Source organism: Pristiophorus japonicus, chromosome 13 (genome assembly GCF_044704955.1).
Source record: "Pristiophorus japonicus isolate sPriJap1 chromosome 13, sPriJap1.hap1, whole genome shotgun sequence".
In the NCBI taxonomy this organism is placed as follows: domain Eukaryota; kingdom Metazoa; phylum Chordata; class Chondrichthyes; family Pristiophoridae; genus Pristiophorus; species Pristiophorus japonicus.
This window is the reverse complement of record NC_091989.1, coordinates 106,860,521-106,877,734: the sequence shown is the minus strand read 5'-3', so window position 1 is coordinate 106,877,734 and position 17,214 is coordinate 106,860,521. Positions and strand designations below refer to the sequence as shown.

General features: G+C 52.1%; 1 protein-coding gene across 1 annotated transcript in view; it reads left to right on the top strand.

The window, feature by feature from the left end:
* The first annotated feature begins 1,316 nt into the window (after nucleotides 1-1,316).
* The window catches only part of LOC139278739 (DNA translocase FtsK 1-like), a 47,887-nt gene continuing 31,989 nt past the window's right edge, over nucleotides 1,317-17,214 (top strand). Inside the window, exons 1-4 of the mRNA XM_070897831.1 lie at nucleotides 1,317-1,393; nucleotides 7,274-7,388; nucleotides 12,256-12,301; nucleotides 15,275-15,332. Coding sequence (XP_070753932.1) covers nucleotides 7,275-7,388; nucleotides 12,256-12,301; nucleotides 15,275-15,332 — 218 coding nt within the window. The 5' untranslated portion in view covers nucleotides 1,317-1,393; nucleotide 7,274. The remainder of the gene's footprint in view (nucleotides 1,394-7,273; nucleotides 7,389-12,255; nucleotides 12,302-15,274; nucleotides 15,333-17,214) is intronic.

Genomic DNA, 17,214 nt, shown 5'->3' with positions numbered 1-17,214 from the left:
CATAAGAACATAAGAAATAGGAGCAGGAGTAGGCCACCTGGCCCCTCGAGCCTGCTCCGCATTCAATAAGATCATGGCTGATCTGATCATGGACTCAGCTCCACTTCCCTACCCACTCCCCATAATCCTTTACTCCCTTATCGCTTAAAAATCTGTCTATCTCCGCCTTAAATATATTCAATGACCCAGCATCCACAGCTCTCTGGGGCAGAGAATTCCACAGATTTACAACTCTCTGAGAGAAGAAATTTCTCCTCATCTCAGTTTTAAATGGGCGGCCCCTTATTCTGAGACTATGTCCCCTAGTTTTAGTTTTCCCTATGAGTGGAAATATCCTCTCTGCATCCACCTTGTCGAGATCACCTCTCATTCTTCTGAACTCCAATGTGTATAGGCCCAACGTACTCAACCTATCTTCATAAGTCAACCACTTCATCTGCGGAATCAACTTAGTGAACCTTCTCTGAACAGCCTCCAATGCAAGTATATCCTTCCTTAAATACGGAGACCAAAACTGTAAGCAGTATTCCAGGTGGAGTTTGTGGTGAGGGGAGGGTGGGAAAGCAAGAGGTGCATGCGAGTAGGAGGATAATGTATGAAGATAACAGCATCTTGTATCCTTTCAGTCCCGCTACTGGCCAAGGGCTCAACCATGCGCCTGCCGACTGGCCCGCACCTTCACCTCTATGGGGGTGGGGTGAGGTGTGGCTAGCAATGGGAGATGTGCCTTGTGATTGGTGCATATTGTTGGTAGGTGAGAGATTGGGACCGAATCATGCATTGAGAAGTGTGTGAGGTTAGTGATGCAGTTGGTAGGAGACAGCTTTTGAAGATGCATTCACTGACCTTGACCAGTGGTCTGAGGCCATGAAGCTTCTTTGCGCACTGGAGCCAGGCTATTGGGACTACACTGCTGGAAGTGGCAGCCTCGGTGTTTGGTCCCACATCATTCTTTTTGGAGGGCCTCCTGACCCCGTGAGTAGAGGACTCCTCTTGCAGGGTTGACAACTGCACAAAGCTGGAGTGCTGCGTGTGAGGCTCTGCGTGCCCCTTCCCGACTTCCTGAGCCATTTGTGCTAGTGCTGAAGCACATTTCCTGTTTTTTTAAGAGAATTCAGCTTTAAGTGCTGAAGAATCCGATTTGTGACTTCTTTTTAATATAAATGTCTTATTGAAAGCAGTAAGGGCTGAGAGCTGCATTTTTTCACTGCACTGTAATATTTATTACTTCTGAATGCATTGCCCCTTTAATTCATAGCCCCTTTAATTGCCCACAATGCCTTGCAAGCTCCACAGCCTCACTCCCATTGGTTGTAAGAAGCTGCAACGCCGACTGTGGATGGGAAATTCAGGTCGGAGGCCTCTATTAATGGCATCAGGAGGGCGTTGCACGGTAAGTTAACTCTGCGTTCCACATTGCCAACACCCAACGTGAAGTTTTCACCAGCGGCCATTAACTCGAGTTGCCGGTAACACTGGAAATTCTGTTGGCGCACACGAATTTATACTCCTTGGTGTCTATTATACATAGCGCTCAGGGTTAAACAGTCAGGCCCTGAAAAGCCAGTGGGAAAAGAAATTGGGGTATATAGCGCCTGTTTTTAGGCACTAATTGGTCTCCTAATGCTCAAAAATGGCTTCCAAGATGCGCGTGCACATACATCCGACAAGAAGTGTGATGGACACCATCACACCGGACGGACATCACCCCAAACTGATCCATCACCCTAAACTGACCCATCACCCCAATCTGAATGATCACCCCAAACTGACCCATCACCTCAAATTGTCCCATCACCCCAAACTGACCCATTGCCCACAAGCTGCCCCATCACCCGCAAACTGAAAGGATGTTTGTGCATGTGCACATAACGGCTGCCCACCTAACCTCTGAGAGGCGCTAACGGAGCAGTAAGGCCTATCCGCCTGGGGGCAGGTGGCAAGTGTGACCTGTCCACAATTGCCCAATGGCGGGGGTAGGCTGAAACGGGTTTCCGCGCGCCGCAGCCTTCCTGCCCCGCCCCGCCCATCGCGCTGAACCCTCACCGACCCTTTTTGTGGCCTGTGGGGGGAATTGCCCCATGGGAGCACAGTCAGCGACGGTCAGTAACCCCGACATCTTTGCAGTGCGTGAAGCTGCCGGTGGCTGGTCGCTGCGGCCACTCTTAAAGCGGAGGGAGCACCACCGCGGCCGCCATTTTGTTCTAATTGTCGGCTGACTCCTGAGTTGGCCTGACAATGGCAGCCGCTGGTTCGGCCAGGCGCCCGCCCACGCCCCAATACTGCCCCACCCCCGCCTCGACACTGCCCCGCCTCCGCCCCGATACTGCCCCACCCCTGCCCCGATACTGCCCCGCCCCCGCACCGATACTGCCCCGCCCCCGCACCGATACTGCCCCACCCCTGCCCCGATACTGCCCCGTCCCCGCACTGATACTGCCCCACCCCTGCCCCGATACTGCCCCGTCCCCGCACTGATACTGCCCCGCCCCTGCACCGATACTGTCCCGCCCCCACACCGATACTGCCCCGCCCCCGCACCGATACTGCCCCACCCCTGCCCCGATACTGCCCCGTCCCCGCACTGATACTGCCCCACCCCTGCCCCGATACTGCCCCGTCCCCGCACTGATACTGCCCCACCCCTGCCCCGATACTGCCCCGCCCCCGCACCGATACTGCCCCACCCCTGCCCCGATACTGCCCCGTCCCCGCACTGATACTGCCCCACCCCTGCCCCGATACTGCCCCGTCCCCGCACTGATACTGCCCCGCCCCTGCACCGATACTGTCCCGCCCCCGCACCGATACTGCCCCGCCCCTGCACCGATACTGTCCCGCCCCCGCACCGATACTGCCCCGCCCCTGCACCGATACTGCCCCACTCCCGCCCCGATATTGCCCTGCTCCCGCCCCGATACTGCCCCATCCCCGCCCCGCTCCCGCCCTGCCCCGCCCTGATACTGCCCCGCCTGTGCCCCCGCCTTGATACTGCCCCGCCTGTGCCCCCGCCTTGATACTGCCCCGCCTGTGCCCCCGCCTTGATACTGCCCCGCCTGTGCCCCCGCCTTGATACTGCCCCGCCTGTGCCCCCGCCTTGATACTGCCCCGCCTGTGCCCCCGCCTTGATACTGCCCCGCCTGTGCCCCCGCCCTGATACTGCCCCGCCTGTGCCCCCGCCTTGATACTGCCCCGCCTGTGCCCCCGCCTTGATACTGCCCCACCTGTGCCCCGCCCCGATACTGCCCCACCCCCGCCTTGACACTGCCCCACCCCCGCCCCGATACTGCCCCGCCCCGTCCCGATACTGCCCCACCCCCGCCTCGACATTGCCCCGCCCCACCCCGATACTGCCCCGCCCCGCCCCAATACTGCCCGCCCCGATACTGCCCCACCTCCGTCCCGATACTGCCCCACCCCGCCTCGACACTGCCCCACCCCCGCCTCGACACTGCCCCGTCCCGATACTGCCCCGCCCCCGCCCCTATACTGCTCCGCCCCCGCCCCGATACTGCCCCGTCCCCGCACCGATACTGCCCCGCCCCTGCACCAATACTGCCACACTCCCGCCCCGATATTGCCCCGCTCCCGCCCCGATACTGCCCCACCCTGCCGTGCTCCCGCGCCGATACTGCCCCATCCCCGCCCCGTTCCCGCCCTGCCCCGCCCCGATACTGCCCCGCCTGTGCCCTGCCCCGATACTGCCCCGCCTGTGCCCCGCCTTGATACTGCCCCGCCTGTGCCCCGCCTTGATACTGCCCCGCCTGTGCCCCGCCTTGATACTGCCCCGCCTGTGCCCCCGCCTCGATACTGCCCCGCCTTAATACTACCCTGCCTGTGCCCACGCCTCGATACTGCCCCGCCTGTGCCCCGCCCCGATACTGCCCCGCCTGTGCCCCCGCCCCGATACTGCCCCGCCTGTGCCCCGCCTCGATACTGCCCTGCCTGTGCCCCCGCCTCGATACTGTCCCACCTGTGCCCCGCCTCGATACTGCCCTGCCTGTGCCCCGCCTTGATACTGCCCCGCCTGTGCCCCGCCTCGATACTGCCCCGCCTGTGCCCCGCCCCGATACTGCCCCGCCTGTGCCCCGCCCCGATACTGCCCCACCTGTGCCCCGCCCCGATACTGCCCCGCCTGTGCCCCCGCCCCGATACTGCCCCGCCTGTGCCCCTGCCTCGATACTGCCCCGCCTGTGCCCCGCCCCGATACTGCCCCGCCTGTGCCCCGCCTCGATACTGCCCCGCCTGTGCCCCCGCCCCGATACTGTCCCACCTGTGCCCCGCCTCGATACTGCCCCGCCTGTGCCCCCGCCTCGATACTGTCCCGCCTGTGCCCCCGCCCCGATACTGCCCCGCCTGTGCCCCGCCTCGATACTGCCCCGCCTGTGCCCCGCCCCGATACTGCCCCGCCTGTGCCCCCGCCTCGATACTGCCCCGCCTGTGCCCCGCCCCGATACTGCCCCGCCTGTGCCCCGCCCCGATACTGCCCTGCCTGTGCCCCCGCCTCGATACTGTCCCGCCTGTGCCCCCGCCCCGATACTGCCCCGCCTGTGCCCCGCCTCGATACTGCCCTGCCTGTGCCCCCGCCTCGATACTGTCCCGCCTGTGCCCCCGCCTCGATACTGCCCCGCCTGTGCCCCCGCCTCGATACTGCCTCGCCTGTGCCCCGCCTCGATACTGCCCCGCCTGTGCCCCCGCCCCGATACTGTCCCGCCTGTGCCCCGCCTCGATACTGTCCCGCCTGTGCCCCCGCCCCGATACTGCCCCGCCTGTGCCCCGCCCCGATACTGCCCCGCCTGTGCCCCGCCCCGATACTGTCCCGCCTGTGCCCCGCCCCGATACTGCCCCGCCTGTGCCCCCGCCTCGATACTGCCTCGCCTGTGCCCCGCCTCGATACTGCCCCGCCTGTGCCCCCGCCCCGATACTGCCCCGCCTGTGCCCTCGCCTCGATACTGCCCCGCCTGTGCCCCGCCTCGATACTGCCCCGCCTGTGCCCCCGCCCCGATACTGCCCCGCCTGTGTCCCCGCCCCCGCCCCATGCTGGAAAGCATGGTCTCTAAGCTCTGCTAAATCCCTATGCCAAATTGGTGCTGCACTCCTCCATGCTCCTTGACATTGAATGCAGGCTTTCTGGCAGGCTTTCCAGTGCAGCAGGCATTTAGTGTGTACACCCATCAGTCTTCTTCTACAGCCTGGTCCTCATCTGACTCTTCTGAAGCAGAACTAGTGTGCGACCTTGCCCTCTGGTGAGCTGACACACCCTGGCTCCTGCGTATTTGTGCCTGATGTCTCAACACGTGCAGAACCCTCCTCTATCCTAACCTCTAAAATACGCGCAGTGTCGGTATCTGAGCTGGTGGCAGCAACTGAGTGATCGAGTGATGGTTTTTCTTCATCTTCACTTTATTCTTACCCTTCCTCCACTGGACTGAGCAGGTTCCAGTTCTTGGGCATGTGAAATGAAAAAGGGACAAGGCATATGAATGGTAGGGTTGAGACCTGATTGATAGAGAGTATTGGTAGATGGGTGGTGGGCATGTAGTGAATGAAGCAGTGAAGCAGGCAAGTGGTGCAGTTGGTAGAATATGGCATTTGAAGATGAACTCACCCAACTTGTGTAAGATGATAAAACTTCTTCCTGCACTACATCCACGTTCTTGGAGCAACATTCCTGGCATTGACCTCCGCCACTATTATTTTCCCATTGCCCCTTGATCATGTGTCTGGAGGTCACCTGCCCCCTGCGGATACAGGAACTCTCTCCTCCATTCCACCTCTGCCACCAAGGCCTCCAGTTTATTATCAGAAACCCTTGGTGCACATGCTCTGCTGTGGTCAGCCATTCTTCACTCTATCCCAGGACACATTCACTTCTGCAATGACTCTCGGCACCTATTCCAGCCAAAATGCACCTTCCCTTTAAGAGGTGCAGGCTGTTTTAACTAACGTTGGCATTCACGACATCAGGCCCCTGCTTATGCGTGTAGCCAATGAACAGCACAGGAGCACTGGCTGCCCACAGCAATCATTCCAAACAGCACGCAGCATGGATTTTACATGCTGCCGTGCATCACGATCCCCGCACCCGTTTGCTGGGGTTATCCAATTTAATCTCGCTAGTCTCCCGCTGCAACTTGCTGGGTGATTGGCAGAACCCTCAGAGAAGCAGTGCAAAATTATAGTGAGAGAGTGGGAGAGTTTCTAGGGATTTTCAGGGCCTTGGTGCTTACTTTTGTACAATCTGCTCATCGTTACACAGTCAGTGTTCATTATTGTGCTGTATGTTCACTGTTAAGCGCTGTTAAGTATGTGAAGCACCTTGGGCGTTTTACTGTGTTAAAGGCATTATATAAATACAAGTTGTTGGTACAGTCCATTTGATCTGATGCTTCCAAAACACCTTCTTTTCTTAAATAGTCCTTCAGAAACCTACACTTGTGTCCTGTTAACCCTAGAATATCTGAAATTGTTGTCCCGGGTTTATTCTCTCTATACCATTATTAGGTTCCTCCTCGTACGTCTAACTTTCTCAGTGGTTCAGGGTGCTTTTGCTTGTGCCCATTTGGAGAACAGTACGCCTCATCCGTCCTGTTGTACTGGCCTCCAATAATATGCAGGGTATCTTCTGAGCTGGGGAAGCAGCAACTCCTGGCATGTGGATTCCTAGCACTCAGCTCTGCTCCCTCAGTGTCGTTGGCCTTGTGTGGGGCAGGAGAAGATTCCATCCCTGACAAAGCTGACCAGGAACCCCTGCAATTGATGGATACAGGTCCCTATCTTCTTCTTGTGGGTTCCGCTAGGCCTTCTGCTCTAAACACACTTTTGCGCAACTGCTTTGCATTTTTCAGCCCCTTTGGCCTGCCGAGGAATTTCTCCAAAAGCTTTTGATAAGCACTTTGGCCCTCGAGCCATCCTGTTGCACCTCCGTGGTGTCCGCTGTCCCACCGTTCTGTAGCCAACCTTTAAGTTTCCTGGTGGTGCCCCTGTAGGCATTTGTGGTTGAGGGATTTATTCACTTAACATTTCAGCACTTCTCCTTCCTCCATAACCTCTGTCGTTGTCCCAACTCCAGATCTCCCTCAATTCTGCAGCTGCCATCTGGTCCCAAGCAGGGAAAGTAATGCAGTATTTTTTTGCAGAATATTGGTCTGTTTTATGCAATCGTATTCTGATGTATTAGTGTGGTTACAATATCATACGTATTTACAAGTTATCATTTTAGAATCATTATTTTGGCTTTCTGATTTATCTCTTTCCCCACGCCCCTAAATAGGATGTTTACCTGGATAGCAAAGGTTGCTCCCCAGCCTCCTCAGCCAGTCAGACGTCTCGAGGCCATACCTATGGTTAAGGATGGCTCTCAATCAGCGGAGAAACTGCCAGAGGAGGTAAGAGATGGAATTGTATTTTAATAATTGGTTGGCAACCTTTCATAGGCAAGTCAAGGAATCACGTACCTTCCGAGTCCTTTTGACTCAAATATATCTGATAAGGAAGGTCTTCAACTCAACCATCAGCTGTCACACAACATTGACAGATTGCAATCACCTACTACTAGATGCACCATGGCCTGTCCCCCATAAACTGACAGAATTGTTTTATATCGAATGTGCAGCACAGAAACAGGCCATTCGGCCCAGCTGGTCTCTGCCGGTCTTTATGCTCCACATGAGCCTCCGTTCAACCCTCTTCACTTCACCCTCTCGGCACAACTTTCTATTCCTTTATCCCTCATGTGTTTATCCAGCTACCCTTCAAATGCATCTATGCTATTCGCCTCAACCACTCTCTGTGGTAGAGAGTTCGATATTCAGTTTGTGTCAGTAAAAGGCACATTGGACAGAATCTTTATTCTTTGGGGGAATACGGTGATGGTGGCTTCTCTGGATGTTGGTAGCGAATTAGCTGTCATATGTCTAGAATAACTACTGGAGAAGAGTCAATTTGCGATGTAATTTCTTATATAAAAAGATCTCTGGAATGCCACTCTGATCTCAAATCTATCATCTGGGTTTTATAGATCAGCCTCTCGGATGGCATTAAGGGATAACTCAATTCAGATGGGATTACAAATTCTATGACCTATTTTCAGCTAGGATTGACTGTCGACTAGTCTACCACTTCTGCTGGGATTGGGACATGTTGGCCACATAGTGGACAGTTAGAGGGGAAGAATGCCTCTATTCCTTATGTTTTTTTTACTATCAGAGGGGCATTCCAGAGATTTTTTAATAACTGGTCTTTTTTAATTAGTCTTATTGCAGGTAAAGGTTAGACAGCCAGATAGAGGATGGGTGACCAACAGGAAGAGCAGTGGAAGGAAGGTAGTGCAGGGGTCCCCTGCGGTCATCCCCCTGCAAAACAGATACACTGCTTTGGGTACTGTTGAGGGGGGGATGACTCATCAGGAGAGAGCAGGAGCAGCCAAGTCCGTGGCACCGTGGGTGGCTCTGCTGCACAGGAGGGCAGGAAAAAGAGTGGGAGAGCTATAGTGATAGGGGATTGTATTGTAAGGGGAATAGATAGATGTTTCTGCAGCCGCAACTGAGACTCCAGGATGGTATGTTGCCTCCCTGGTGCAAGTTCAAGGATGTGTCAGAGCGGGTGCAGGACATTTTGAAGAGGGAGGGTAAACAGCCAGTTGTCGTCGTGCATATAGGTACCAACGATACAGGTAAAAAAACGGGATGAGGTCCTACAAGACCAATTTAGGGAGCTAGGAGTTAAATTAAAAAGTAGGACCTCAAAAGTAGTAATCTCAGGATTGCTACCAGTGCCACATGCTAGTCAGAGTAGGAATCGCAGGATAGCTCAGATGAATACGTGGTTTGAGGAGTGGTGCATAAGGGAGGGATTCAGATTCCTGGGACATTGGAACCGGTTCTGGGGGAGGTGGGACCAGTACAAACCGGAAGGTCTGCACCTGGGCAGGACCGGAACCAATGTCCTAGGGGGAGTGTTAGCAAGTACTGTTGGGGAGGGGTTAAACGAATATGACAGGGGGATGGGAACCTATGTAGGGAGACAGAGGGAAGTAGAATGGGGGCAGAAACAAAAGATAGAAAGAAGAAAAGTAAAAGTGGAGGGCAGAGAAACCCAAGGCAAAAAGCAAAAAGGGCCAGATTACAGCAAAATCCTAAAGGAGCAAAGGGTGTTAAAAAGGCTCTGTGCCTCAATGCGAGGAGTATTCGGAATAATGTGGATAAATTAACTGCGCAGATAGCAGTTAATGGATACGATGTAATTGGCATCATGGAGACATGACTCCAGGGTGACCAAGGCTGGGAACTCAACATCCAGTGGTGTTCAACATTTAGGAAGGATAGACATAAAGGAAAAGGAAAAAAGTGGCATTGCTGGTTAAAGAGGAAATTAATGCAATAGTAAGGAAGGACATTAGCTTGGATGATGTGGAATCGGTATGGGTAGAGCTACGGAATACCAAAGGGCAAAAAACGCGAGTGGGAGTTGTGTACAGACCACCAAACAGTCGTAATGAGGATGGGGACAGCATCAAACAAGAAATTAGGGATGCATGCAATAAAGGTACAGCAGTTATAATGGGCGACTTTAATCTACATATTGACTGGGCTAACCAAACTGGTAGCAATGTGGTGGAGGAGGATTTACTGAAGTGTATTAGGGATGGTTTTCTAGACCAATATGTCGAGGAACCAACTAGAGGGCTGGCTATCCTAGCCAATTAGAGGGCTGGTGATGTGTAATGAGAAAGGACTAATTAACAATCTTGTTGTATGAGGCCCCTTGGAGAAGAGTGACCATAATATGGTAGAATTCTTTATTAAGATGGAGAGTGACACAGTTAATTCAGAGACAAGGGTCCTGAACTTGGGGAAAGGTAACTTCGATGGTATGAGATGTGAATTGGCTAGAATAGACTGGCAAGTGATACTTAAAGGGTTGACGATGGATAGGTAATGACAAACATTTAAAGATCACATGGATGAACTTCAACAATTGTACATCCCTGTCTGGAGTAAAAATAACACGGGGAAGGTGGCTCAACCGTGACTAACAAGGGAAATTAAGGATAGTGTTAAATCCAAGGAAGAGGCATATAAATTGGCCAGAAAAAGCAGCAAACCTGAGGACTGGGAGAATTTTGTAATGCAGCAGAGGAGGACAAAGGGTTTAATTAGGAGGGGAAAATAGAGTATGAGAGGAAGCTTGCTGGGAACATAAAAACTGACTGCAAAATTTTCTATAGACATGTGAAGAGAAAATGATTAGTGAAAACAAACGTAGGTCCCTTGCAGTCAGATTCAGGCGAATTTATAGTGGAGAACAAAGAAATGGCGGACCAGTTAAACAAATACTTTGGTTCTATTTTCACGAAGGAAGGAACAAATAATCGTCCGGAATTACTAGGGGACCGAGAGTCTAGTGAGAAGGAGGAACTGAAGGATATCTTTATAAAGCGGGAAATTGTTTTAGGGAAATTGATGGGATTGAAGGCCGATAAATCCCTGGGGCCTGATAGTGTGCACCCCAGAGTACTTAAGGAAGTGGCCATAGAAATAGTGGATGCATTGAGGATCATTTTCCAACAGTCTATCGACTCTGGATCAGTTCCTTTCGACTGGATGGTAGCTAATGTAACATCACTGTTCAAAAAAGGAGGGACAGAGAAAACGGCTAATTATAGACCGGTTAGCCTGACATCAGTAGTGGTGAAAATGTTGGAATCAATTATTAAAGATGTAATAGCAGCGCTTTTGGAAAGCAGTGACAGGATCGGTCCAAGTCAGCATGGATTTATGAAAGGAAATCATGCTTGGCAAATCTTCTGGATTTATGAAAGGAAATCATGCTTGGCAAATCTTCTGGAATTGTTTGAGGATATAACTAGTAGAGTGGACAAGGGAGAACCAGTGGATGTGATGCATTTGGACTTTCAAAAGGCTTTTGACAAGGTCCCACACAAGAGATTGGTGTGCAAAATCAAAGCACATGGTATTGGGGTTAATGTACTGATGTGGATAGAGAACTGGTTGGCAGACAGGAAGCAGCGAGTCAGGATAAACGGGTCCTTTTCAGAATGGCAGGCAGTGACTAGTGGAGTACCACAGGGCTCAGTGCTGGAACCCCAGCTCTTTACAATATACATCAATGATTTAGATGAAGGAATTGAGTGTAATATCTCCAAGTTTGCAGATGACACTAAACTGGGTGGCGGTGTGAGCTGTGAGGAAGTCGCTAAAAGGTTGCAGGCTGACTTGGATAGGTTAGGTGAGTGGGCAAATGCATGGCAGATGCAGTATAATGTGGATAAATGTGAGGTTATCCACTTTGGTGGCAAAAACACGAAGGCAGAATATTTTCTGAATGGCGGCAGATTAGGAAAGGGGGAGGTGCAACGAGACCTGGGTGTCATGGTTCATCAGTCATTGAAAGTTGGCATGCAGGTACAGCAGGCGGTGAAGAAGGCAAATGGTATGTTGGCCTTCATAGCTAGGGGATTTGAGTATAGGAGCAGGGAGGTCTTAATGAAGTTGTACAGGGCCTTGGTGAGGCCTCACCTGGAATATTGTGTTCAGTTTTCGTCTCCGAGTCTGAGGAAGGACATTCTTGCTATTGAGGGAGTGCAGCGAAGGTTCACCAGACTGATTCCAGGGATGGCTGGACTGTCATATGAGGAGAGACTGGATCAACTGGGCCTTTATTCACTGGAGTTTAGAAGGATGAGAGGGGATCTCATAGAAACTTACAAGATTCTGACGGGACTGGACAGGTTAGATGCGGGAAGAATGTTCCCGATGTTGGGGAAGTGCAGAACTGGGGACACAGTCTTAGGATAAGGGGTAGGCCATTTAGAACTGAGATGAGGAGAAACTTCTTCACTCAGAGAGTTGTTAACCTGCGGAATTCCCTACAGCAGAGAGTTGTTGATGCCAGCCCATTGGATATATTCAAGAGGGAGTTAGATATGGCCCTTACGGCTAACTGGATCAAGGGGTATGGAGAGAAAGCAGGAAAGGAGTACTGAAGGAATGATCAGCCATGATCTTATTGAATGGTGGTGCAGGCTCGAAGGGCCGAATGGCCTATTCCTGCACTTATTTTCTATGTTGCTATGTAACTATCTCTTATATTGCAATGTCTATTTTTTTGCAGTTTTTATAAAGGGTGCATAATGCTGATATAGTGATTAGGTATTAAAGTATCAGTCAACGATTGGTTTGCAATTCAAGTCCCACTTTCCCAACCAGTCTTCTGTTTTTATTTCCAACAAAGAAAACGGTGAAAGTTAAACAAACTTCAGCATCTGAAAATGAATCAGGTGAGTTTAAATATATTTATTGTATATTATAAGCAGTGATTGGCTACAGCATCCTATTGATATTGCACCTTTGAGTGATGCTGTGCGACACGGATTATGTGACCTATTATGTACAGTGGAGCTCAACTATCGTTACATGACAGCCACAGTGCAGAGCCCGAACTATCCCCTCACAGCTGTAAGAGTAATCCTCTATGCGTGCACCTTGTTTATTTCCAAGTTAAGGGTCCGAAATTGCTCCTTTGTATAGGGAGGTGCTAATGGGGCGCAATCAAGTTTCCGTCTGGGGTGTTTGTACCACCCGGGAAATTGTCCCGGAGGTTTGGGGGGGGCGGTGAGTGGTGGGGTGGGGGGGTGGCGATAGCGTCGATCGCACCGCACCCCGCAATTAGTGCTCCGGGCTGGTGCACGCCTGCTGATGACATCATCACCGTGTGTGCCAACCTCTCACCAGCCAGTGCCAACCCCTTTGTGCCCCGCGCCGACCACTGTGCACCCTGCGCCGACCCTTCACCTCCCTGCACGACCCCTCACCTCTGCGCCGACCCCTCACCGCCCTGCGCCGACCACTCACCGCCCCGCGCCGACCCCTCACCTCTGCGCCGATCCCTCATCACCTCGCGCCGACCCCTCACCGCCCTTCGCCGACCCCTCACCGCCCTGCGCCGACCCCTCACCGCCCTGCGCCGACCCCTCACCGCCCTGCGCCAACCCCTCACCGCCCTGCGCCGACCCCTCAGCGCCCCTGCGCCGACCTCTCACCGCCCCGCTCTGACCTCTCACCGTCCTGCACCGACCCCTCACCGCCCCGCGCCGACCCCTCACCTCTGCGCCGATCCCTCACCGCCCCGCACCGACCCCTCACCGCCCTTTGCCAACCCCTCACCGCCCTGCGCAAACCTCTCACCGCCCCACTCCGACCCTTCACCGCCCTGCGCCGACCCCTCACCGCCCCGCGCCGACCCCTCACCTCTGCGCCGATCCCTCACCGCCCCGCGCCGACCCCTCACCGCCCTTTGCCGACCCCTCACTGCCCTTCGCCGACCCCTCAGCGCCCTGCGCCGACCCCTCACCGCCCTGCGCCGACCTCTCACCGCCCTGCGCCGACCCCTCACCGCCCCGCGCCGACCCTTCACCGCCCTGCGCCGACCCCTCACCGCCCCGCTCCGACCCCTCACCTCTGCGCCGATTCCTCACCGCTGCGCGCCGACCCCTCACCGCCCTTTGCCGACCCCTCACTGCCCTTCGCCGACCCCTCAGCGCCCCGCTCCGACCCTTCACCGCCCTGCGCCGACCCCTCACCGCCCTCGGCCCCTATATGTTGACCATTGCACTCCTGTTGTTTGCGTGACAAAGTTGAAGGTGAACACATTTAATTAAAAATCTTTCGTCCAGGTCTGTTATTTACTTAATGCTGATTCTTCATATTGCCGATCATGTTCAGTAATGCTGCTGATCAAAGCACATTTGTAGTGAAGTGTCATCGAAAATGAAGGATGCAAGGTTTAGAAAGTGAACACATCATGATTAGAAACAAACCGATACCGGCTGTATTCCCCACATACCCCATTGTTAAGTCCCTAATAGTTACGTGGAAATATCACTGTGATGCGGGACTTCATTGAGTCTCACAACTTGCCTTCGGTACCCGAACAAACTCTCGGCCCCCACCCACCCCGCCAACCACCACCATTCTGGAAGAGTATCAAGAACTCTGCACCAGGCCCTGCTCCAGTTCTGTCCTTCCCACTCTCAGCGAGGCTCACACTGGGAACTGTGCCCGTGTGACTCTGATCTGCCTCCCTCCCTCTGTTCCCTGGTCATGGACTCGTTCTCGGCTCTTCTCCTCGCCCGTGCTTTGTCCCGCTGCCTGGTGCTCTCGTACTCTGTGGCCCGTTAACCCCCGTCATCTCCTGATCCATGTCCAGCGGCCACTTCTCTCACTCTTTTGGCCCTCAGGTCGCTCCACGCTCCCCAATTGCTCAGCTTTTGCTCCTCTAAAGTTTGGGTCTTGCTCCATTTTTCGATCTTTGCTGGCCAGCGCGAACCAATTACTGGGCTCGGAGCAGCATACCAGCTGGTAACAGGGGACATATTGGGGACTGATGATGGGGTGTGTTAGTGAGCAAGAAGGGGTGGGATCGATGTTGGGGTACATAAGGTAGAGAGCTCAAAACAACAACAAATGTAAAATATTGATTTTAAAATATTCTCACCCACCACCCACAGCTCAAATATTAAGCAAAAAAGTTTTTAAAAAATTGTTTTGTTACCTCCATATTTAATAATAACCACTCTTTTTGTTTCACCGATACATTTTGAATACCATTTTCAATTTGTTCATTTTATATATTTCATAAATAAATTTGATTGCAATCATTTTGATTAAATCTTCCGTTCTTTTATTCGATTAGTTTTGGGGCAACTTTGTTTTATTTCTTTTTATTTAATTCATAAATTCATGGCAATTTTCTTGAAATAGATAGCTGCTATTTTTATTTAATTAATACATTTACATATGCATACTGTATTAATTGCCCAACCCTATCACTGACAAATTATGATCAGTTTTGTTTAAAGTAATTTTTTTTCTCACCAACCCCATTTCATGAATTGACTGCTGCTTCTGTTTAATTAAACATGTCAGCAGATTGCCCCATTGCAGAAAGTACCCACTATTTTTATTTAGTGATTTTCTCAATTCCTCCAACAGTCTACAAGTTAATGAGATAAATTTCTACCTGATTTTCTTGCTTAATTAGTGCTCTCTTGTTCCATGCTTTCTTCTTGAAGAAAGATGTTATAGCTAGTGACAGGGATAATTCTGTGTACCTTGTATTTTTTAATAACACAATTTTTTGGTACCACTTGTAAGGACAACTTTGCAGAGTATCTATTGCACAGAGAATTAGTGACAGGGCAAAGTACCATCCTGTTCTCATCCTAATCTAATTTGAGGTGTTTCTATTGCAGGTAACGGTTCTGACAGAGGAGAAACACAGCAGATCTCAGCGTCCAGTGGGCTGATTAGGTACTGGCACCACTTGCTTCAGCTTATACTTTGATATGCCAACACATTTGAGACAAGGGATGCTTTTTAGTAAAAATTTGACTTTTTTAATGTTTCCCCTGGGATGCATTTTGTAACGAACACTGTCCCAAGAGATTGAAACAACTGATAGGTGACTCCTGGCTCAAAATCATCACTTTGCACAGCCTTGTAATCTGCGGCAATAACACACCTCATACGTTATTTATACTTAGTACAGTTTCGGACTGACCCTGTCTGTTATATGCTGTTTGAACCTGGCATGATCTTGTTCTTCTTGTTCTCAATGTGCTGGCTCTCTCACTCTGTAGGATTGTTCCTCCTTGGGCAATGACCACGTTCTCTCTCTCTCACTCTCTAGGATTGTTCCTCCTCGGGCAATGACCACGTTCTCTCTCTCTCTCTCTCTCTGTAGGATGTCCCTCCTCGGGCAATGAACACATTCTCTCTCTCTCACTCTGTAGGATTGTTCCTCCTCGGGCAATGACCACGTTCTCTCTCTCTCACTCTGTAGGATTATCCCTCCTCGGGCAATGACCACGTTCTCTCTCTCTCTCTCTCTCTGTAGGATTATCCCTCCTTGGGCAATGACCACGTTTTCTCTCTCTCACTGTAGGATTGTCCCTCCTCGGGCAATAACCATGTTCTCTCTCTCTCTGTAGGATTATCCCTCCTCGGGCAATGACCACGTTCTCTCTCTCTCTCACTGTAGGATTGTCTCTCCTCGGGCAATGACCACGTTCTCTCTCTCTCTCACTGTAGGATTGTCTCTCCTCAGGCAATTACCACATTCTCTCTCTCTCTCACTGTAGGATTATCCCTCCTCGGGCAATGACCACGTTCTCTCTCTCTCTCACTGTAGGATTATCCCTCCTCGGGCAATGACCACGTTCTCTCTCTCTCTCACTGTAGGATTATCCCTCCTCGGGCAATGACCACATTCTCTCTCTCTCTCACTGTAGGATTATCCCTCCTCGGGCAATGACCACATTCTCTCTCTCTCTCACTGTAGGATTATCCCTCCTTGGGCAATGACCACGTTCTCTCTCTCTCTCACTGTAGGATTGTCTCTTCTCGAGCAATGACCACATTCTCTCTCTCTCTCACTGTAGGATTATCCCTCCTCGGGCAATGACCACGTTCTCTCTCTCTCTCTCACTGTAGGATTGTCTCTCCTCGGGCAATGACCACGTTCTCTCTCTCTCTCACTGTAGGATTGTCTCTCCTCGAGCAATGACCACATTCTCTCTCTCTCTCACTGTAGGATTATCCCTCCTCGGGCAATGACCACGTTCTCTCTCTCTCTCTCTCACTGTAGGATTGTCTCTCCTCGGGCAATGACCACGTTCTCTCTCTCTCTCACTGTAGGATTGTCCCTCCTCAGGCAATGACCATGTTCTCTCTCTCTCTGTAGGATTATCCCTCCTCGGGCAATGACCACGTTCTCTCTCTCTCTCACTGTAGGATTGTCTCTCCTCAGGCAATGACCACATTCTCTCTCTCTCTCACTGTAGGATTATCCCTCCTCGAGCAATGACCACGTTCTCTCTCTCTCTCTCTCTCACTGTAGGATTATCCCTCCTCGGGCAATGACCACATTCTCTCTCTCACTGTAGGATTATCCCTCCTCGGGCAATGACCACGTTCTCTCTCTCTCATTGTAGGATTATCCCTCATCGGGCAATGACCACATTCTCTCTCTCTTTCTCTCTCTCTCTGTAGGATTGTTCCTCCTCGGGTAATGACCACATTCTCTCTCTCTCTCTCTGTAGGATTGTCCCTCCTCGGGCAATGACCACATTCTCTCTCTCTCACTGTAGGATTATCCCTCCTCGGGCAATTACCACGTTCTCTCTCTCTCTCT